The following is a 24,059-nucleotide window of genomic DNA, read 5'->3' as shown; positions in this document are numbered from 1 at the left end:
AACGTAAAGTTTCTTAAGGTAAACATACTGAACTACGAATTAAATATTATTTTTTCGCATGGATCCTGCGGAGGGTTTCAGTTTTTTTTTTAGATTAAATTTATGTTTTTGCTGTGTTTATTTGCTAAAAACCCTTCAATGGTATCAGAGCTACTTGCGAAAAGTTTTTAATTCGTTTATGTGTTTAACTGTTTTCGATATATGAGCATGTACGTGATTCGCCATGATTTGATGTTGATATAATATGCTTATATATGTATGATTTTGAATATATGATATTCATGTGAGTTGTATAATCATAAGATGATTATGTAATATGTATATATACCGATATATACATGATTTATGTTTGTTCTAATTATGAGAATCATATTAGATACGGATTCTGAATTGGCTGCTGTAGATAGTCTGGTGTCCGATTTACGCAAACGAATACCCTATTCCATAGGTAAACGAACGTCTGAACAAAACTGATAGCTAAAGCTATCAACGACTCGTCTGTAAGGCGTTTGACGTAGTTTACTGCCTGTAAACAGTGATTCTTGTTTTTTTGATTTGATTCTGATTTTTCTGATTTTTGTCATATTTTCTTTTTATGATTAGATGATAAATAATATGATATGTTAAGATCAGATTATGTGTTTTAACATGCTTTTATGTGTTGTATGAGCATGGTGGATGATTATGGCCTTTCGACCTTAGTTTAATGGTTTTGGTTTTGGTTTTAAATACGGCTTGCATGTCGTCAATCTTTGTAATCATAAATCTCGAATGTAACTCGAGTTATTCTTGTAAGTTCATTAGATTAGTTTTACTTTCAGTCATGTAATGTAATTGAAGACTCAAGAAGGCTATCCAATGGAGGTGATACAAAGAAGAAGACGAGGCATACAAGAAGTCTAAACAAAGAAGAAGACTTATGTAATAAGTAGTTGTATTTATTTCCATCACCATATTAGATTGACCTTGATCTTTATCATGAGCTTGATAAAGATCACATAGGATGGGGCCATAACCAAACACATTTAATTTATTGCACTTTACATTTACTTGTTTATTTAATTTTATATATGAGATATATGCCTATGTTTACCATGCGATGATAGATTTAGGTGAACTTAAATCAATATAAGGCGTGCTCTAGAAAATCTAGAATATGAATCGTTTCTTGCCTTAACAATAAATATTATGAATACGATCATGAGATTCTTGTGTTTATGAAACACGTAATTGAATATGAATTTTCAATATTGAGAGAAAGGATGATTCTGTCAACAACAGATTTCTATCTGTAAGAAAGGGTTATTAAGTGACGGCTCTTGACAATGCTCCACCCGATCTGGGAATCATCTGATTATCGATTATTGATTTGAAATATTTAATTTAAAAGGAAGAATCTCTTTATAATGTGATTATGATTGTAACGTAATATAATCCCTCTAAAATTAAATAATATCAAGTAGTAATTGGCCAATGACACAACGGGCTTGTGTCGGTCATAGCCTTCCAACATGGTAGAAAGTGGTTCTTATTTTTAAATCATTGTCGTTTTGTGCTACAGCCGAGGGTTTTGATTTCGAAATAAGAAATACTTTTGTATTACATAGAGATGTGTACATTGAATTAGAATCTAAAGGTCGATACGTGCTACAGCCGTGGGCAGTTGGAGACTGATTCAATTGTACGAAATATTGGGTTAGACTTGACCTAGAATATTGAGTTTGTCGTGCCACAGCCGTGACTCAATTATTCAAGAGGCTAAAGTTATATTAGGGAATAACATAAGATGTAATTGACAAGAGTTGCCTGCCTATTGAACATCACATGACGTTTCGTGCCACAGCCGAGGTTGTGTGATGGAATGTAGGATCCCTATTCCCACTAGCATTATGAATGCTTAATTTTCACTTAGGGGGGTTGAAAAAAATTAGATAAAATAGTGGGAGACACTTATGAATAAAGACCTGATTCATATAGTGTATTGAAATGAAATTGAATATTTGCTAAGTGTTGTTATGTGTTTATCATTTACAGATTTACTATATTCGTCATGTCTTCTACACTATCACTCCGGAGCATACTAGATGCTCACAAGTTGACTGGTCCTAATTTAGCTGTTTGTTTTCACTGTAACAAGTTGGGGCACTGGAAGAGGAACTGCAAGGTTTATCTTGCAGAATTGAAGAAGAAGAAGAAGGGTGGTAAGACTACCGTTTCTGATTCAGGCATGTTCATGATCGAAGTTAATATGTCACTAGGTCAAATTTCTACTTGGGTATTAGATACCGTCTGTGGTTCTCATATTTGCAATTCGTTGCAAGGACTAAAGGGAAGTAGGACTCTTGAAAAAGATGAGGTGATTCTACGTATGGGCAATGGAGCAAGGGTTGCGGCCATATCTGTAGGATCAATTAGTTTACATTTGCCTACGGGCAAGACTATTATTTTGAATAATTGTTATTACGTTCCCTCTATTGTGAGGAATATTGTTTCTATTCCTATGTTGGATTTGGATGATTTTTCATTTATTATTAAGAATAATAAATGTTCTATCCTTAGAGATAATGTTCTTTTTGGACGTGGCATTTTAAATAATGGTCTGTATGTCTGTGACGTGGAGCATGATTTACTTCAGATTGAACAAACTAATAAAAAAAAATGAGATGATGAAAATCTGACCTATTTATGGCACTGTAGGCTAGGTCATATTAGTGAAATAGACCGCGGACATTGCATAAGGAAGGGTTACTTGACCCATTTGATTTTGAATCATATCCTACATGCGAGTCTTGTCTATTGGGTAAAATGACCAAATCTCCATTTAGTGGACATGGAGAGAGGGCTGCAGATTTGCTAGGATTGGTACACACAGATGTATGTGGACCAATGTCTACGCAAGCCATGGGTGGATTTTCGTACTTCATTACTTTCATAGATGATAGATCTAGATTCAGATATGTGTATTTGATGAAACTCAAGTCTGAAGCCTTTGAAAGGTTCAAATAATATAAACATGAAGTGGAGAAACAAACCAAACACAGTATTATAACTCTTCGATCAGATCGAGGTGGTGAATACTTGAATGGAGAGTTTCTAGATTATCTCAAAAAAAATGGTATAGTCTCCCAGTGGACTCCTCAATATACTCCACAGTTAAATGGGGTATCTGAAAGGAGAAATCGAACTTTGTTAGACATGGTTCGGTCCATGATGAGCTATGCGAATCTTCTAGTATTCCTATGAGGTTATGCATTGGAAACCTCAACATATTTACTGAATAAGGTGCCTTCCAAATCTGTTCCTCAAACACCATATGAGATATGGAAAGAAAGGAAACCGAGTCTTAAACACGTTAAGATTTGGGGATGTTCAGCTTATGTCAAGAAAGTTGACCCAGATAAGCTGGAATCTCGATCCGTAAAATGTAATTTTGTGGGATATCCTAAAGAGACTTTGGGGTATTACTTTTACACCGATCATCGGGTGTTTGTCTCCAGACATGCTACCTTCTTGGAAAAGGAGTTTATCCTTGAAGGAAACAGTGGGATCAAAATTGAACTTGATGAAGTTCAAGAAGCACAAACTACTACGGATCAAGTGGAAACACCTGTTCAGACTGAACAACCTTCTGTGGAACAGCCCATTCGTAGGACAGGGAGAGTGTCTCGCCAACCTGAGAGGTATTATGGCCTTGTCATGAGAATGACAATGAGTTATCAATCATTGATGATGACAACCCTGTGACCTACAATGAGGCTATGAGTAGTGTTGACTCAGAGAAATGGCATAGTGCCATGAAATCCAAAATGGAATCTATGTATACCAACCAAGAATGGACTCTGGTTGAGGCGCCTGAAGGTGTTAAGCCTATTGGGTGCAAGTGGGTATACAAAAGAAAGATTGGAGCAGATGGCCAGGTGGAGACCTATAAGGTCAGGCTCGTGGCAAAAGGATTCAAACAAAGGCAAGAGATTGACTTTGATGAAACTTTTTCGCCTGTAGCCCTGTTAAAATCAATTCGGATTTTGCTTGCGATTGCTGCTTACTACGACTATGAGATATGGCAAATGGACGTGAAAACGGCCTTCCTCATGAGGAACTTGAGGAGGAAGTGTATATGACACAACCAGAGGGTTTTCTTTCCAAGGGAAATGAACATCTAGTGTGTAAGCTGCTGCGAACCATATATGGTTTAAGGCAAGCTTCTCGTAGATGGAACATCCGTTTTGATGAGACAATCAAAGAGTTTGGTTTTATCAAAAACATAGATGAACCATGTGTCTACAAGAAGGTTAGTGGGAGCGTGGTAACATTTCTTGTATTGTATTTGGATGACATACTTCTTATAGGAAATGATATACCGATGCTACAATCAGTCAAAGTATGGCTATCAAAGAACTTCACCATGAAGGACTTGGGAGAAGCATCCTACATTCTCGGTATGAAGATCTATAGAGATAGATCTAGAAGAATGATAGGTCTTACCTAGGGTACATACATCCAGAAAGTGCTTAAAAGGTTTAGCATGGAAAACTCCAAAAGAGGTCTCATACCGATGAGACATGGAGTGTCCCTTTCCGAAAAAATGTCTCCTAAGACACCTGAGGAAAGAGAGCGTATGAGTAATATTCCTTATGCTTCAGCAATAGGATCTATCATGTACGCGATGTTGTGTACAAGGCCTGATGTTGCTTATTCAATTAGTGTGACGAGCAGATATCAGTCCAATCCAGGTGAAGACCACTGGAAAGCAGTGAAAAACATCCTTAAGTACTTACGAAGGACTCAGGACATTTTTCTTGTTTTTGGTGGTGAATCTGAGTTGAAAATAGAGGAGATGTCAACGTCGAGAGAGTTGACACACATAATAACGTAGCAGACCCACTCACAAAGCCACTTTCTCATAGTCACTTTGATCGTCATAAAGACAAGATGGGTATTAGATACCAGAGTGATTGACTTTAGTACAAGTGGGAGATTGAAAGAGATGTGTCCTAAGTCTAATCATGTATGATGATTTAGGAATAACTTTTATGTAATCTGTTTTGATTTTATTGATATTAATAAAAGACTTGTTTTGGTTTTATTGCGGGCTTTATCTATTTAAGTGTTTAAATAAGATATACCACAGTTTATAGTAAAGCTTTTTATGAATTGTGATGAGATCATAATAATGAGACCTAAAAGATGATAACTCTAAACTTAAATAGTTCTTGGTCGTAGGATTACTAACTGGTAATTAATAATCCGCAAAGATCGGTACATACTATGCTTGCTTCATTATTAAGGATGTCTGTTCTCGTAGACATTTGTGTGGTGACACTATAGCTAGCATATAGGTGCTTATTATAGAATAAGTTCACTGAACATGACTCACACAGCTGAACAACTGATGGAGTTCACTCACGTGTCAGCAGTTGTTCACATAGTGATAGTTGTACAAGTATCCTTAGACTTGAGGTCATCATAGTCATCTTGTGTATACTGAACTATACTTTGGTTTAGTTCTTAGTCTCAAGGGACAATTATAAGAGCTCTACTGGGTATAGAAATTTGTACACGAAGATAGTGTATGATCAATAAAGGATCTACCCCTTCCAGTGTAGGAAGAGAATGTTCAATGCTGATCCACTTATGTTAGTTCAGGAATCTCTGGCCAGATTGAATGAAATTAGAATGGAGTTTCTAATTTAAATTAAATAGAAATAAGCATAGTGAATGAGAAAGCAAGTGATTAAATAAGATAGGCTTGACACAAGTTTCATGTCTTGTATTTAATCGTGACATTGCAGGGTAGAAGGAATTAATTGTACGGTAACTACTCACTGAATAGGTTCTTGGTATTCTAAGCAGTGAATTCGTATTATCCGGATAGTCGCGATATGCTGAGAAGTATCCCTCACGATGTAGAATAAATATGATTAATTAATTAATCATATTTAATGAATTAGAGAATTATATAAATAATGATAAAATAGTTTTATTATTATTTATTTCTACTACCGGCTTAATATTGAACCTACTGGGTCACACCATAAAAGAGAATGATTTAATGGTGGAGGAATTAATTAATAATGGCTGATAATTATTTATTTATGAAATAAATAATTAATTGACAAATTTAATAATTGATTAAATGAGATTTAATTGATTATAAATTAATTAAGAAAAAGTTCTTAATATTATTAATTAAAAATTTAATTTTTGGAAATTAAATCAAGTGAGAGAATTATTTCTAAAGAGTTTAGAAAAATAATTAATAATTAAAAGGTGTTTTAATTATTAGTGAGAATAATAAAGGGTTAATAATAATAATATTTTATGGGAAAATTTTCAGCTGAAAATTTTGCCTATAAATATACTATTATAAACTCTATTTTTGCCTCAACCAAAAAGATTTACAAAACCCTAATTCTCTCCACCCCCTACTCCTTCATTACATCGCTTTCTTGGTGGATACTGGTGGAGTGCTTCACACTTGAGTAGCAGCTGCTAAGGATCTCCGTTCATCGTTCGTGGATCGCTATTAAAGACCTCCATCTTCCATTAACGTAAAGCTTCTTAAGGAAAACATACTGAACTACGAATTAAATATTATTTTTTCGCATGGATCCTGCGGAGGGTTTCGGTTTTTTTTAAGATTAAATTTACGTTTTCGCTGCGTTTATGTGCTAAAAACCCTTCAGGACTAACATTAGTAAGAAGTACTAGTCAAAGTACTAGTTGACTGTTAAAATAATAAATCAAATACATTTATTTTTTTTCTAATTTTTTTATCATATAACTGAAATGTATATATATTGACAATTGTAAGGTTGTACCATTTACAAACATTTTTTTAAAAACTAAAACATCGGTATGAGACTAAACACTGGTAAGAAGTACTGGTCAAACTACTAGTTGACTGTTAAAATAACAAATCAAATACTTTTATTTTTTTCTAAATTTTTTATCATAACACTAATATATATATATATATATATTAACATCTTTAAGGTTGGATTATACATAACATTTTTTTAAAAATCAAAACATCATTATGAGATTAAACACTAGTAAGAAGTAGTAGTCAAACTACTAGTTCACCGTTAAAATAACAAACCAAATATATTTTTTTATTCTAAAATTTCTATCATATCACTAAAATATATAGATCCTGACATCTATAAGGTCGGACCATTCATAAACATTTTTTAAAATATTGAAACATCGGGACGGGACTAAACACTACGAAGAAGTACTGGTGAGACTAAACACTACCATCTTCAAGCTATTTCCTGCCATCTTCAAATTATTTCTACCGTCTTCAACAAGGTATTTCCTACCGGGTACGGTAGGAAATGACCGGTAGAAAATGGTGTTTACATGGCCTTCTGGTATAATTCCTACCAAGTGGCCTAATTTCCTACTACTGCTCTTATTTCTATTTAATTCTTATTATATTCGTAATAAACTGTTCGTAGAAGGAGCTAAACAGAAGACCAAGTTTGCCAGTTACTTTCTAAAGGGTGAGGCAAACTATTGGTGGAAATCCACGCGAGCATTGGAAGGAGGTGAGTTTGTAACTTGGGAGAGGTTTGCAAAGCTGTTTATGGAGAAGTATTTCCCGAGGTATATGAAGAACCAAATGGAGATCAAGTTTTTGAACCTGACACAGGGTGATCTTACTGTCGCGGAATATAAGGCCAAGTTTCCTGAATTGGCGAGGTTTGTGCCAGATCAGATTGATACAGATGAAAAGAAAGCAAGAAGGTTTGAGCAGGGATTAAAATTTTGGATTCAAAATAGAGTGGTCATGTTTGAGTTTACTTCATATGTGGCAGTAAGCAATGGTGATCGAAAGTAGAAGTGACATGTCTCAGAGAGAAAGTGAGACTGCAACATTAGGAGATGTTATCGGCAACTCCATCTGTTGATGTATAAGTTCTGATATGAACTTCTGATATGAACTTTTGATAGTTTCTGCTTGATATCATCAATTGCTCCTAACATGCTCCAAGACCATTAGTGTATAGTTTCCTACTTCCTCATCATCATCGTTATCAAAATCATCCCAACTTTTTCCTTATGCATTATAAGATTTACCATGTTATTTTCTTAGAAAAGTCTCATACTTTGCTTCTAATTGAAGATAGGCCTTGTCTTTTTTCACCTTTTTAGGTTTCCTGCATTCAGTAGCAAAATGACTCAATTAATCACAATTGAAGCACTTGATCCTTGACCTGTCAACAGATCCTGTTGTTTAGCCATTTTTGTTGCCAGAGTTATACTGTACCTTTTCCTTCCGGCTGTTGTCCTTGTTGGATGTTTGTCCCTTATTTTTGAAGAACTTTGGCTTCTTTAGAGAATTTCATTGCTAAGTAAGCCATGAACCGATCTAACTCATCCAGTTAATTTAAGGTATAAAATTCAACCTCTTGAAGTTCAAGAATAAGTTGCTTTTATGGTTCCTTATTCTTTTGCTCATTGCTTGAAACAATTGGAGTCTGGATTTCTTGTTCATTATCAGATGACTGGCTGTCATTAACAACTAGAGCACTTGATCCATTGTTAATGCGTCATTAACAACTAGACTATATATATATATATATATCAGTTCCCATATTACACAATACAATAGGTAAAATGAAAGTCTTGTAAACTTTGCTCAAAAGAAACGCGTATAAGAGAAATCAACGTAAACATGTGCCAATATAGAAATTGTATTCTTTCTCGATCAATTTACTAATAATTTGAGATACCAGCCTTAACACATATAAGTAATATTTCATGTGACATGTGTTGCAAAAAATGTATAATTTGTATGACACATGATTATAATTTGTATAATTTTCCTATTTTTCGTAGCTATGATGTTAGAGTATGCTAAATTATTAAAAATAATTTTTTATTACAAAGTATTAATAGGGGTTAGCTACGAAAAATAGGGAAATTTTTTTAGAATTGAATTAAAAGGCCCATGTTGGTGGAGGAACACTATTTCGGACCCCCTCACTCCTTATATATAGTTTAAGAGAATTAATAGAAAAAAACAACTTTTACGATATGAATATATTATTTTATGGTTAATGTTATAGTTTATTATTTGGCGCTAAAAGATAATTTCTTTATTTTTTGCCGGTAGTCGCATGATTTTAAAGGTTGAATCCTATGAACTCATCTGTTTATAAATTTTTCAAAAATCTGTCGCGTTATCTGAAACTCAAATGAATAGGTTAAGACCATATTTTTTGAAAATGTGATATTTTGAAACATGTCCTTTGAAAATGTGGTATTTTGGTGATTAAATATTTATTAAAACACTTATAAAAATGAGTAATTGTCAAATAAAGTAAGGAAAGCTTTTTCTTTCACAACAATTTTACTACTATTTTATTACTTGCAGAGCAAAATAATGATAAAAGACGAAATTATTCTAAGCTTATTTTTCTATATATGCGGTTATTATGCATGCAATACTCCCTCTGTTTTCAAATAATTGACGTTTGACTTTTTTGTAAACACTTTAAAGAATTTTGACCACATATTTAAAATTTTATTTTTCTGAATAAAAAAATTAATTCAATACTTTCATTCATAGAAAACTTTAATATTTTTTAAAGGCGGTGGTCAAAACTCCTAAAATATGAGAAAAAAATTAAGCGATAATTATTTCAAAACAGATGGAGTGGTATTGTTTTTTCCCAAGTAGCTCTGAAAATCAAAAAACTTCTCCAGAAATAAAAAATTCCCTAAAGTAATCGGAAGTTCAGAACAAATGCTGATAATTTAGCAAGAAATTCATAAATATCACAATGTGCTTCTGTACACGCGGCAACATATCATTCGCTAATTTCAGCGTACACGGATCGTTCCAAAAACAAAGGCAACCGTAGATTAAATTTAAATCCAACGGTGAAAAATTAATCATACACGGATCGACCCAAATGCTGGCTTACACAACCTTATATATAAACCCACCATCTCATTTCACGCTCCAACAAACACAAACCTCTACATACAAATTCTATATCCACATCTCGCCGGAAAAAATGGAAACTGGTGGAAAAGTGAAGAAAGGAGCCGCCGGGAGAAAGTTCGGCGGTGGCGGTCCAAGGAAGAAGTCGGTGACCCGGTCCGTTAAGGCCGGTCTACAATTTCCGGTCGGAAGAATCGGCCGGTACCTGAAGAAAGGCCGGTATGCTCAACGTGTCGGTACCGGAGCTCCGGTCTATCTCGCCGCCGTTCTCGAGTATCTTGCTGCTGAGGTATACTAACATTTTATAATTTAGAGCTTTTTTGTTGCATGTTTGTTTTTAGTCAATTAACCTAATTATTGTTCAGATTTATTGACGTGATTACTTAATTAGTCCAATTAGGTATTGTTATGTTGAATTATGACTTAATTTGGTTAGATCTGTAATTAATTATCGCAAATTATGTGCATTGCATTGGATTACATGTTGATCGGTAATGTGATGTGTTTAGGTTTTGGAGTTAGCTGGAAATGCTGCCAGGGATAACAAGAAGAACAGAATTATTCCTAGACATGTTCTGTTGGCTGTTAGGAATGATGAGGAGCTCGGAAAGCTTTTAGCCGGTGTTACCATTGCTCATGGCGGAGTGCTTCCGAACATTAACCCTGTGCTTTTGCCTAAGAAGTCTGAGAAGGCAGCTGCTAAGGAAGCAGCTAAGGCTCCTAAATCACCAAAGGCGACTAAATCGCCTAAGAAGGCTGCTGCTTGATGAATTGATGTAGTGTTTAGGTGCGAAGGAAGTGTAGTGTTTATGCTTTCGAGTGCATCTGTGTATGTAATTTATGGTTTATGATCGGTGTTAGGGTTAATGTAATTTATGTGTTTGAATCTCCAGTTGGTAGATCTTTGTTTTGAAATGAAATGGAGTTTGTACCATGTGAATGATGTTATGGCTAATTAAATGTTGGTTTGAATACTTGAACTTGTGTGCGGATTTCTTGTTTTGGTAAGTGGCATTCATCTCAGTTGAAGCGTAAATTTTCTTAATGTATGGATTGCTTGAGTAAAGTCTAGTGTGTGAATCATTGCTTAGCGAAATTTCCCTTCATGTATGATCGTTTAGTTTTATTGAAAAATTTTCTTATGCGAGAATGCAGAACTGCAGGTTTTCCCAAATGACAAAGCAAATGAGCATAATACCAACCTATAGACTGAGCAACATAAGAAGATACATCTAGTAATAGTTATGATGGCAAATAAGTATTGTACATAGATAACACCAACCTATAGACTGAGCATCAATTGTTCTTGGTTATGTGGTACTCCCTCTCCCCCCTAAGGGCTCGGTACACACTTTAATGTTTTTATTCTTATTAAATGTAGTTGCAAAATTTTTTTTTCTTTTAAATAATAATATGATTTTCAAACTTTTATACAACATAAGAAAATTTTATAAATAAATTACAGAAATATACTTTATAGTTGTCTTAAAATGTGTGTATCAAGCATGTGGAAAAAACTTTAAAGAAATGAGGGGACGAAGATAGTATTAGTTATTTTCTTTCTCATTTCTCTGTACACGGCCTGGCATACTCATAAAGGAAGACATCCCAGACCTAGCAATTTTGCTGATTTCTGGCGGCCTTTGAAATGACCTACCCGTAAAGAAAGACATCCTAGACCTAGCATTTTACTCGGCAAAGAGCAAAGCAGACATCCTAGACCTAACATTTTGCTCGGCAAAGAGCAAAGCCAGGAATAAAACGTCGTCCTAGACCTAGCATTTTGCCCGGCAAAGAGCAAAGGCAGGAACAAAACGTCGTTTGGTAATATTAGCAAGCCAATGTTTAATATAAATTGATATACAGTAATACAGACATGTTTGAATGGATACACAAATTAACATCTTTACAATTACATTTGCCATGATGGATGACCACCTCTGCCAGAATCCTAAATGAAGGTTTTGAGGGAACCGCAAAATGGATCATGTACATTTTACACTCCCCTCGGAAGCAACAAATCGTTTAAGGGCCACAAACTATAGAGCAACAGTGGGTCACCAAGATAACTAAACAAAGGGCAGAAACTCACAATCGAACGGTGTTAAATGTGTCAATAATATTAAGAGCAAGATCGTTCAATGATTCCTTGTTGAACAACTAACTTCCCCAAAACACAGAGGTGTTTAGGAAACACACTAATAGATCATATACATTTTAACATGTATAGATATGTTTTGGAAAAACAATTCCACTGAAATGTACAACTATGGATATAAGATCTTCTGTGTCCACAAAAGCTACATGGGCTCGGTACCAAGAACATGACTAACTACACTGCTAATGGAAAAAGAACAGTCTATCACAGTCTGGTCAAAGACATGCTACAAATTTCTTGAATTTTACAAGCTTCGGTGTTACCTTATATTTTAAAAAAAATCAAAAAACTGTAGAGATGCTGTTCGGTGACAGATTATACTGATAGCTAAATGCTAATGCACATTTTTAACTTGTTTATGTCTTCAGCAACAACACTCCTGTGCAAGCTGCAAGAAAAACCTCTGGATTAGAACCTACATGTTCAAGAGGAAAAACGAACTCAGAATTCTAAATAACAGAAATTGATTAAAGCTAAATAGTAAAAATGAAACACATACAAGAGTATATAAGCATTTAAAAGCTGTTACCAAATATGTTTATTGCATTTGAATGAATCATTTGGTAAAAGACAAAGAAGTATCAAAACATAAAATAGACATTGATATTTATTAAAGTAACATAGCATACCATACTTGGTACAGACATACACAATTTCCACGTTAAAGTCTTAAGATTAGAATATGTAGGTCTCACTAAGACTTAAAATTTGTAGATTATCAGGCCAACATGGGTTTTGGTGTCAATGTCATATAATGAATATACATGAAACAAACAGATATTGCCAGAGGGAAAGTGTAACACATTAGCTGCACATCTGAGTGATGGCAGATGGATTACTAACGATTCCGTGTTGTCTCCTTAAAAGATTAAATTGAACCCTCACAGCCTTGCCAACTCAGCTGCACACTGATTATTAATACGAGCGGGATGCCAAGTGAAAAGCAAGTGAACTGCACTAAAACCAAATAGCAAGGAATATGATTTTCATATTAAAAGAAGTCTACGAAGGGGCATAACTACAGAAGTCAATTACAAGGTTGAGAGATGAGATAGATGAGTATCATAGATTTACGAGGTTGTGATAGCTGAATATCACAGATTTAAATATATTACCTAAATCGATTACATATGTAAAAGGTTGAGATAGCTGAGTTTGTTTGCATTTAATCAAATCTTACTCTTTACAAATAAAATAAATATTAATAACATAAGTTTTTTTTAATATTGCATGTATCATATATTTATGGAGATAAAGATGAGCTGACAAAAAGCGCAGATCAAAATTTTTTATAGGTTTTTACTGGCATGGAAACGATTCTTGAAATCGAAGTAATAATTACTTAACTCACAATTCACATCACGCTAAAACTCAAGGGAACTTGTACAATGTCCAACCTTTCTCCGGGCACAAATTAGTGAATTCCTTGGTCAATTATGGTAATCTAACAATAACCCTAAACCATTGTGTCACATGCCCAAGTTTACTCTTAAACTAAATTAAAAAAACAATTAAAAATCTGAAATTTGTTAACCTGAAGTATTGTATTGCTGACACATTTTTTGTACCAGAAAACATCAATTACTATTACGTGCACTATGAGAAGTCAAAGCCTTTAAAAGTCTATAATATTAATTAACAACTTAAAAACAAATCTATACTACAAATACCCCTGATTTCCTGGTATCTCAAATCACGCTAGAAAATTGGAATAGATAGCTATATGCATGATGAATTTGTCAATCAAACAAGAAAAACATATGGAATACAGTGAGACAGCCATGCACACTACCTTTAAGTGCTTAACGTTTAATTTAAAGAATACAGAACATTCGGTACTTGAAAAGATACATAAGAATTCAGATATCTTCACTTGTCTAAGTTTGTTCGGAGACAACAGGTTTCGCGAGCACTGCTCTTAGCATAGGTTGCGAATTATTACCACAGTGTCGTGTATTTATGTTACACCTTAGAAACAACACACGTCATTCAATTTTTTTCTTAACATGGTCACTTAAATGATCTAAGGGAAATCATTGCCTTCTCACTGACCAATAGGCACTTCTATATAATACCCTTACTCAATGATCAACCAAGTTACACATAATTTCAGTTATGTGTATAGTGATAAATACTTTTACCACTATTACTCTTAAACAGGTTCCTAGTTTAGCAGTTGTAGTTAACACCACCTTGCACCTAGTTAACAAACAAATTACCAATACTGAGAGAACCACTAAGGTCTTCCAGGGTTTAAGAGGTTGTGGTTAAACTGGGTTTCACTATTAGCTTAGGAGGATTTGGTTGTTAAAGAAGATCAGTGTGTTGTTAAACAAGTTTACGGTTTTCATTAATTTTGAGTGAGTGGACTCAAAAATAGAACTAATAACCAAGTACTAGTGAATAGCAATGGAATAAAAAAGGCAAGATTTAACGGATAAACTTTATAACATCTTACATTCTAATAATATATTTATAAAATTTATATATTCCTAGTAAAACATAAACTGTATCTAGACTTTCAAAAATTATATATATGTATAAATTTTGGAGGGGAAAAGATGGAATTTAGAAGATTTTGCACTTGAATAATGATATATATTATTTTATAATTTTTATTATCACACGTTGGTAATTTGTTGCTAACACTACCTAGTTAATAAACATGATTAAGATATAACACTCCTAACAAGTTCGAAATAAGCAATTGTTAGCTAAAATGCTTATAAAGGACTAATTAGGAAAATTTGTGTAACAATTTCGTTGAACGGAAAAGGAGTCTGACCGTGTTCCCTGAACTTGCGGAAAATATTCATATTATTTCCATTTTTTCAATTATCTTGCCTGGAATGGGCTATGCATGACTTATTTATTGTTCTATAGTATCACACTGCACTATTTGGGTTGTCACCTTGCCGCTCATTGTCATCGTTGCTAATATCAATTACCTCAAAATCTTTTGAGTTTTTGACTATTTTCGAAAAACTATTTATTTCTATGGAGTTATGATTGCCTTCAGTGATAGAGTGATAGAACATGTGATGTTAGATTCTATGTCAGGTTCTCTCTACCAGAGGTATATTCAAGTCTAACTTGTTAACCTCGCTAACACCTAAAATACCTGTAAAAACAAAAAAATAATATAAATTCTTATTATTCGATAAAAGGCACTAACAACCACATGTCAAAGTATACTAATTGTTAGTGCCTTTAAATCGAATAACAATGTATTTTACTTTTTTGTTTTTCTATAAGTGTGCTTGTCACTGATGTTGACAAGTTAGACTTAAATATACCTTTTATAAAACGGAGAGAGGACTATCATAGAACATAACATCACAGTTTTATCACTGAAGATGACCATAATTCCATCGAAATAAGTAGCTCTTCGGAAATAGCTAAAAACTCAAAAGATTTTGAGGTAATTGATATTAGCGACGACGAAAATGAGCAGCAATGTGACAACCCATATAATGTAGTGTGGTACCACAACACGAACAATAAACAAGCTATTATGCATGGCCCACTCTAGGCAAGAGATTTAAAAAGAGGGAAATAAAATGACTACTTTCCGCAAGGTTTGAAAGTATAGAAGCACGGCCAGACTCCAGTCTTATTGGACGATATGATTACAGAAATGTTGCCTAGGTAGTCACGCTAACCATTTACTTCTTCATCACAACATGCTTAAATTCCATTATTGACCCACGACAACACAACCTACCTATTTTGTAAATTGAAATAATATATCTTGCATTTTGCAACACAAATTCTAATTTAACATGTAGCATTCACTATTAAACTACTAGTATTAAAGTTAAATACTATATAAAACTAAATCAAGTAACTTCTTTTAACGCGTATAATCATATCCACATACAGAATTTAACTATCACAGTTAAAGCAAAATCTCAAAATTCTTAAACGACCAAAATGAATATTAAATGTATTGTCTTTTATAAACCTTGGAGGTCTGACACTTCAACTTCGATCAATCATATAACTACCCTCTAAGCACCTTGATTAATCAGCTCTTCCAATCCATCTGCATTACCAACTTCCATCAGCACCTTCCTCCTCCTTGACACCTAAAATCTCTTACACAACTACCATCACAGAATAAATTTATAAATATTTTCCGGGGTAGACCTATCCTCTTCGTCAAACACCATCATATGTTTGTGTCATTGGCGATACTCTGGATCAAATTCCTTATGAAACAAGACACTCACATAATTGTAACATTGAATTGGGCTTCAAAGATATAGTCTTTCTACTTCGAAAAATCTTGATTATGTCTTTTTCAAGCTCAGATTCTTCTTTTGCTAAATGGTTTTAATTATTGTCACAATCTTCATCATCCAAATTACCAATAATACTAAGAGAACCGATGAGGTCTTCCCGAGTTTGAGAGGTTGTGGTTAAAGTGGGTCTTCCCGATTTAGCTTTGGAGTTGTTGTTAAAGAAGATTAGTGTGTTGTTAAACGAGTTCATGGTTTTTATTAATTTTGAGTGGGTGGACTCAAAAATGGAACTAACACCTGAGTACTAGTGAATAGTGATGGAACTGAAAGGGCAAGAAACTTGATAACATCTTACAAACTAATATTAATATAATATATATTTTTTAAATTAATAAATTCTTAGTAAAACATAAATTGTATCAAAACTTTCATATATATATATTTTGCACTTAATTATGATAAAGATAAATATTATTTTATAATTTTTTCTTATCACGCGCTTCAGCTAACTCTTACACGGTTACACCTCAAAAAAAACCCAGACCAAGCAATTCCTTTATAAACATTTGACCTGCAAGTTAAATGACCTCAGGAGAGAGTTGCCGCCTTCTATTTGACCGATTCTTTTACAATTTAGAAGCAATTATATATTACAACGCCATTAAATTACCAAACTAATTAAAGATAATTTTATTTAATCCTGTTGGTAATTTGTGGTTAACACTACCTAGTTAATGAACATGATTAAGACATAATACTCCTAACACTCGAAATAAGCAACTGTTGGCCAAAATGCTTATAAAGCACTAATTGAGAACATTTGTGCAATCATGTCGTTGAACAAAACATGAGTCTGACCTTGTTTCCAGACCTTGCAGAAAGTAGTCATTTTATTTTCATCTTATCAAATATCTCGCCGGAATGAGCTATGCATAACTTGTTTATTGTTCTTGCTGACCTGTAGTACCAGACTGCACTATCCGAGCTGTCACCTCACTGTTTATTGTCGTCCTTGCTAATATCAATTACCTCATAATCATTTGAGTTTTTGGCTATTTCCGAAGAGATATTTATTTCTATGGAGTTATGGTTGCCTTCAGTGATAGAACTTGTAATGTTAGGTTCTATGCAGCCTCTCTGCAGTTTACAAGAGGTACATTCAAGTCTAACTCGATGACACCAAACATATTTGTAAAAACAACAAAAAAAGTAAAATATCTTGTTATTCGATTTCGAGGCACTAACAACTTGTCACAGTATATAGTGATTGTTAGTGTTTTTAAATCCGATAACAAGATATTTTTTACTTTTTTTGTTATTTTTATAGGTGTGCACGGTGTCACTGAGGTTAACAAGTTAGACTTTAATGTATGTCTGGTAAAACTAACCTGTATAGAGAACTGACATAGAACATAAAATCACAGTTCTATCACTAAGGACAACAATAACCCTATTGATATAAGTAGGTCTTCGAAAATAACCAAAAACTTAAAAGATTTTGAGGTGATTGATATGAGCAACGACGACAATGAGCACCAATGTGACAACCCATATAATGCAGTGTGGTACTACAGCAAGAACGATAAACAAGTTATGCGTACCCCATTGCAGACAACAGATTTGAAAAGATGAAAATAAAATGACTACTTTTCGCAAGGTTTACAATTCTGGAAGCACGGTCAGACTCTTGTCTTATTGGACGACATGATTACCAATAATTTAGAAGCAATTCTATTATTCTAAATACCAGCCTCATTTAGATACCAAACTAAGAAGATATATCACTTTGGTTCGTAAGTTGGTGATTTTTTGCCAACACTATTAAACATGATTGATATACCAAGTTAAAATAAGAAATTGTTAATTGCGAACAACTTAGTAACTAATTACTATTAAGCAAACAACTTATTTAAAACCTTAAGGTGTTAAACGAGGGCTTTAAACGGATCATATCTAACCTTCAATATGCAATGCCAAACAAGCTATACAAAAACAAATCAAGTAACTATTTTCTGACGCACATCAAAATATTAACATTAATCAAGCAATTATATATTACATCTTCATTTAATTACCAAACTAACTAAAGATAAGTTTATTTAATCCTAAGTTGGTAATTTGTTGTTAAAACTACCTAGTTAATAAACATGATTAAGATATAATACTCCTAACACTCGAAATAAGCAACTGTTGGCCAAAATGCTTATAAAGCACTAATTGGGAACATTTGTGCAATCATGCCGTTGAACAAAACATGAGTCTGGCCGTGTTTCTGGACCTTGCAGAAAGTAGTCTTTTTATTTTCATCTTTTTAAATGTCTCGTCTGGAATAAGCTATATGCATAACTTGTTTATTGTTCTTGCTGTAGTAACAGACAGCACTATCTGAGTTGTCACCTGACTGCTTATTGTCGTCCTTGCTAATATCAATGACCTCATAACCATTTAAGTTTTTGGCTAATTTCGAAGAGATATTTATTTCTATGGAGTTATCGTTGCCTTCAATGATAAAACCTGTGATGTTAGGTTCTATGTCAGCCTCTCTGCAGTTTACCAGAGGTACATTCAAGTCTAACTTGTCAAGCTCGATGACACCAAACATATTTGTAAAAACAACAAAAAAAGTAAAATATCTTGTTATTCGATTTCGAGGCACTAACAACTTGTCAAAGTATATAGTGATTGTTAGTGCTTTTAAATCAGATAACAAGATATTTTTACTGTTTTGTTATTTTTATAGGTGTGTATGGTGTCACTGAGGTTAACAAGTTAGACTTTAATGTACGTCAAACAAAACTGTACTGTATACAGAACTGACATAGAACCTAAAATCACAGTTCTATCACCAAGGACAACAATAACCCCATTGAAATAAGCTCTTCGAAAATAACCAAAAACTTAAAAGATTTTGAGGTGATTGATATCAGCAACGACGACAATGAACAACAATGTGACAACCCATATAATGGAGTGTGGTACTACAGCAAGAACGATAAACAAGTTATGCGTAGCCCATTGCAGACAAGAGATTTGAAAAGATGAAAATAAAATGACTATTTTTCGCAAGGTTTAAAATTCTAGAAGCACGGTCAGACTCTTGTCTTATTGGACGACATGATTACAAATAATTTAAAAGCAATTCTATTATTCTAAATACTAGCCTCATTTAGATACCAAACTAAGAAGATATATCACTTTGGTTCGTAAGTTGGTGATTTTTTGCCAACACTACTTGGTTATTAAACTTGATTGATATACCAAGTTGAAATAAGAAATTGTTAGCTGCGATGCTTATAAAGATACCTAAATGCAATAAGGAAACTAATACGATAAGCTTATAATTTCCACAAAATATGCAAGCATGAAAATTAATTTCTTAAACGTGCGTAACCATTTAAGTTTTTGGCTAATTTCGAAGAGATATTTATTTCTATGGAGTTATGGTTGCCTTCAATGATAGAACCTGTGATGTTAGGTTTTATGTCAGCCTCTCTGCAGTTTACCAGAGGTACATTCAAGAGTAACTTGTCAAGCTCGATGACACCAAACATATTTGTAAAAACAACAAAAAAAGTAAAATATCTTGTTATTCGATTTCGACGCACTAACAACTTGTCAAAGTATATATTGATTGTTAGTGCTTTTAAATCGGATAACAAGATATTTTTTACCGTTTTATTATTTTTATAGGTGTGTATGGTGTCACTGGGTTAACAAGTTAAACTTTAATGTACGTCAGGTAAAACTATACTGTAGAGGGAACTGACATAGAACCTAATATCACAGTTCTATCACCAAGGACAACAATAACCCCATTGAAAAATAAGCTATTCGAAAATAAACAAAAACTTAAAAGATTTTGAAGTGATTGATATCAGCAACGACGACAATGAGCACCAATGTGACAACCCCAGTGTGACACTACAGCAAGAACGATAAACAAGTTATCCGTACCCCATTGCAGACAAGAGATTTGAAAAGATGAAAATAAAATGACTATTTTTTGCAAGGTTTAAAATTCTGAAAGCACGGTCAGACTCTTGTCTTATTGGCAACATGATTACCAATAAATTAGAAGCAATTCTATTATTCTAAATACCAGCCTCATTTAGATAGCAAATTAAGAAGATATATCATTTTGGTTCGTAAGTTGGTAATTTTTTGCCAACACTACTTGGTTATTAAACATGATTGATATACCAAGTTGAAATAAGAAATTGTTAGCTTCGATGCTTATAAAGATATCTCTATGCAATAAGGAAACTAACAGGATAAACTTATAATTTCTTATAATTCCCACAAAATATGCAAGCATGAAAATTAATTTCTAAAACGTGCGTATATTCCAAAGTTGTTAACATAAGTCAAATCAGCCTGTTATGAAAAGAGGAATAACACAAACATTCCATATCCTGCTTATTCTATCACAAAGTAGATATATAGAAATGGCCTTTACTATTTGACTATTGGTAACTAATTACGATTAAGTAAACAACTCATTTAAAACCTTAAGGTGTTAGATGAGTGCTTAAACGGATCATATCTAACCTTCAATATGCAATGCCAAACAAAATATACAAAAACAAATCAAGTAACTATTTTCTGACGCACATCATAATATTAACATTAATCAAGCAATTAAATATTACAGCGTCATTTAATTACCAAACTAACTAATGATAAGTTTATTTAATCCTAAGTTGGTAATTTGTTGTTAAAACTACCTAGTTAATAAACATGATTAAGATATAATACTCCTAACTCTCGCAATAAGCAACTGTAGGCCAAAATGCTTATAAAGCACTAATTGGGAACATTTGGGCAATCATGCCATTGAACAAAACATGAGTCTGACCGTGTTTCCAGACCTTGCAAAAACTAGTATTTTTATTTTCATCTTTTCAAATGTCTCGTCTGGAATAAGCTATATGCATAACTTGTTTATTGTTCTTGCTGTAGTACCAGACTGCACTATCTGAGTTGTCACCTCACTGCTTATGGTCGACGTTGCTAATATCAATGACCTCATAACCATTTAAGTTTTTGGCTATTTTTGAAAAGATATTTATTTCTATGGAGTTATGGTTGCCTTCAATGATAAAACCTGTGATGTTAGGTTCTATGTCAGCCTCTCTGCAGTTTACCAGAGGTATGTTCAAGTCTAACTTGTCAAGCTCGATGACACCAAAAATATTTGTAAAAACAGCAAAAAAAAGTAAAATATCTTGTTATTCGATTTCGAGGCACTAACAACTTGTCAAAGTATATAGTGATTGTTAGTGCTTTTAAATCTGATAACAAGATATTCTTTATTTTTTGTTATTTTTATAGATGTATATGGTGTCACTGAGGTTAACAAGTTAGACTTTAATGTATGTTAGATAAAACTATACTGTAGAGGGAACTGACATAGAACCTAATATCACAGTTCTATCACCAAGGACAACAATAACCCCATTGAAATAAGCTCTTCGAAAATAACCAAAAACTTAAAATATTTTGAGGTGATTGATATCAGCAACGACGACAATGAGCACCAATGTGACAACCCATATAAGCCAGTGTGACACTACAGCAAGAACGATAAACAAGTTATCCGTACCCCATTGCAGACAAGAGATTTGAAAAGATGAAAATAAAATGACTACTTTTTGCAAGGTTTAAAATGACTACTCTTGTCTTATTGGACGACATGATTACCAATAATTTAGAAGCAATTCTATTATTCTAAATACCAGCCTCATTTAGATACCAAACTAAGAAGATATATCATTTTGGTTCGTAAGTTGGTGATTTTTTGCCAACACTACTTGGTTATTAAACTTGATTGATATACCAAGTTGAAATAAGAAATTGTTAGCTGCGATGCTTATAAAGATACCTCTATGCAATAAGGAAACTAACAGGATAAGCTTATAATTTCTTATAATTCCCACAAAATATGCAAGCATGAAAATTAATTTCTTAAACGTGCATATATTCCAAAGTTGTTAACATAAGTCAAATCAGCCTGTTATGAAAAGAGGAATAACACAAACATTCCATATCCTGCTTATTCTATCACAAAGTAGATATATAGAAATGCCCTTCACTATTTGACTATTGGTAACTAATTACGATTAAGTAAACAACTCATTTAAAACCTTAAGGTGTTAGATGAGTGCTTAAACGAATCATATCTAACCTTCAATATGCAATGCCAAAGAAAATATACAAAAAGAAATCAAGTAACTATTTTCTAACACACTATTAACATTAAATTAACAACTACCAAAATTAAAGCAATCTCCACATTCATAATTTCATATTGAAACACAATGAATAGTAAATGCAGAACACAAACCTTAAAGAAGCAGCAATCACATTTCGATGAATAATACGACTACTCCCCGAACCACACTGATCAATCAGCTCCTTCAATCCCCCCACATTGCAAACTCCATCATCACTTTCTTCCTTCTTGACATCAACACCCATTTTCCCACTCACCCTCTCGAAATAATTCCCATAAATATATTCCGGTATCGACCCATTCTCCGCATCAAACACCATCACATGTCCATGCCATTCCCAAACACGATACCCCGAGGCGGGCTCCTCGTGAAACCCAACACACACATAATTTTTTCCCAATTGTAACAGGCTGGCACGAATTGGGCTTCAAAGATTCAGTCTTTTTGCTAAGAATGATCTTTACAATGTCCTTTTCGAGCTTAGATTCTTTTTTTAACAATTGGGTTTTGTTTTCGATAGAATCTGGCTCATCGTCTGAATTGTCAAGAAGGGAATCGATGAGGAGGGTGTCTAGGGTTCATTGAGGATATTTGGGGGGTATAAATGGGTTTTCGGGTCGGGTTTGGAGCCTGCCCGCCAGGGTTTCAATGAGTAATTTGTTGCAGTTCGGTGAAATGCTATAGGGTTTTAGTGAGAGATGGCTGAGGTACGAGGAAGGGTTTATATATTAATTAACGCCGTACGATATGGGCCCGGCCCGGCGGGCCTCTCAAAGTCCGATTGGGCTGGATTTTGGACCTAAAACGGGTTATATATCTTAGTCAAAACTTGGTCGGTCTCGATAAAGACTCGGGCTAAATCCATTTTTTTACTCGGGCTAAATGCAATCAATACTATCTATACATCTATACATCTATACAATTCATCAATACTATCTATACAATCTATCTATACTATCTATCTATATTATTTATACTATCTATGTGTACCATATTATAATAGACGAAACATTAAAATTTGGTAGTCGGTCGGTCGGTACTTGCTGAAATTACTTAATAACCCTTAATGAATTATTCTATATCTTATTGGGCAGTTAGTCAATTGGTCAATTCTTATTGATATTTGAGTCAACTTCCTATATCAATTTAAATTCTATTTCATATCCAACTCTATATTATTATTAAATAATATTAAAATCAACTTTTTCCAGCAATTTTAAATTCTAATTCATATTTAGTTATATATTATTCTAATTGATATTTTCGGACTAAAATAAATTTAAGCAAACTAAATATAATTAGTTGAATTTAGTTGATATAATGTACATCGGGTTAAGAAAAAAATAATAAATACTACTGATCCGTCTAAAAAAATATACTATTGAAGTAGGATAAACAAAATAACACATATTAGTCATCCAAGATAATTAAAATATAATTCAACCAACTAAAATAAAATCATATAT

At 33.5% G+C, this 24,059-nt stretch overlaps 1 protein-coding gene and 1 long non-coding RNA gene across 3 annotated transcripts; one reads left to right on the top strand and one right to left on the bottom strand.

Moving 5' to 3' along the window:
- Positions 1–9,961: 9,961 nt before the first annotated feature.
- Positions 9,962–10,932, top strand: LOC141708824 (putative histone H2A.1). Its single transcript, XM_074512632.1, has 2 exons — positions 9,962–10,247; positions 10,468–10,932. The coding sequence occupies exons 1-2, from the start codon at positions 10,032–10,034 to the stop codon at positions 10,723–10,725; spliced, it is 474 nt and encodes a 157-aa protein (XP_074368733.1). The 5' UTR covers positions 9,962–10,031; the 3' UTR covers positions 10,726–10,932.
- A 1,128-nt stretch (positions 10,933–12,060) lies between these two features.
- Positions 12,061–23,282, bottom strand: LOC141706420 (uncharacterized). 2 transcript variants are annotated; one of them, XR_012568816.1, is made up of 2 exons: positions 22,704–23,282; positions 12,061–12,531 (listed from the first exon to the last, which is right to left on the bottom strand). It is a non-coding gene; the product is annotated as an uncharacterized LOC141706420 (long non-coding RNA). The 2 variants fall into 2 exon arrangements; XR_012568815.1 differs by having other exon boundaries at positions 12,061–12,504.
- Between the last annotated feature and the right edge of the window lie 777 nt (positions 23,283–24,059).

This window comes from Apium graveolens, chromosome 2 (genome assembly GCF_009905375.1).
Source record: "Apium graveolens cultivar Ventura chromosome 2, ASM990537v1, whole genome shotgun sequence".
Classification (NCBI taxonomy): Eukaryota; Viridiplantae; Streptophyta; class Magnoliopsida; order Apiales; family Apiaceae; genus Apium; species Apium graveolens.
Note: the sequence above shows the minus strand (reverse complement) of the source record. Positions and strands in the feature narration are given on the sequence as shown.

Excerpts from the sequence above, each read along its gene's own strand:
- LOC141708824 (XM_074512632.1), top strand. The coding sequence starts at position 10,032 with ATGGAAACTGGTGGAAAAGTGAAGAAAGGAGCCGCCGGGAGAAAGTTC. Across the intron at positions 10,248-10,467 it reads TCGAGTATCTTGCTGCTGAG|GTTTTGGAGTTAGCTGGAAA; the intron begins GTATACTAACAT and ends TGATGTGTTTAG.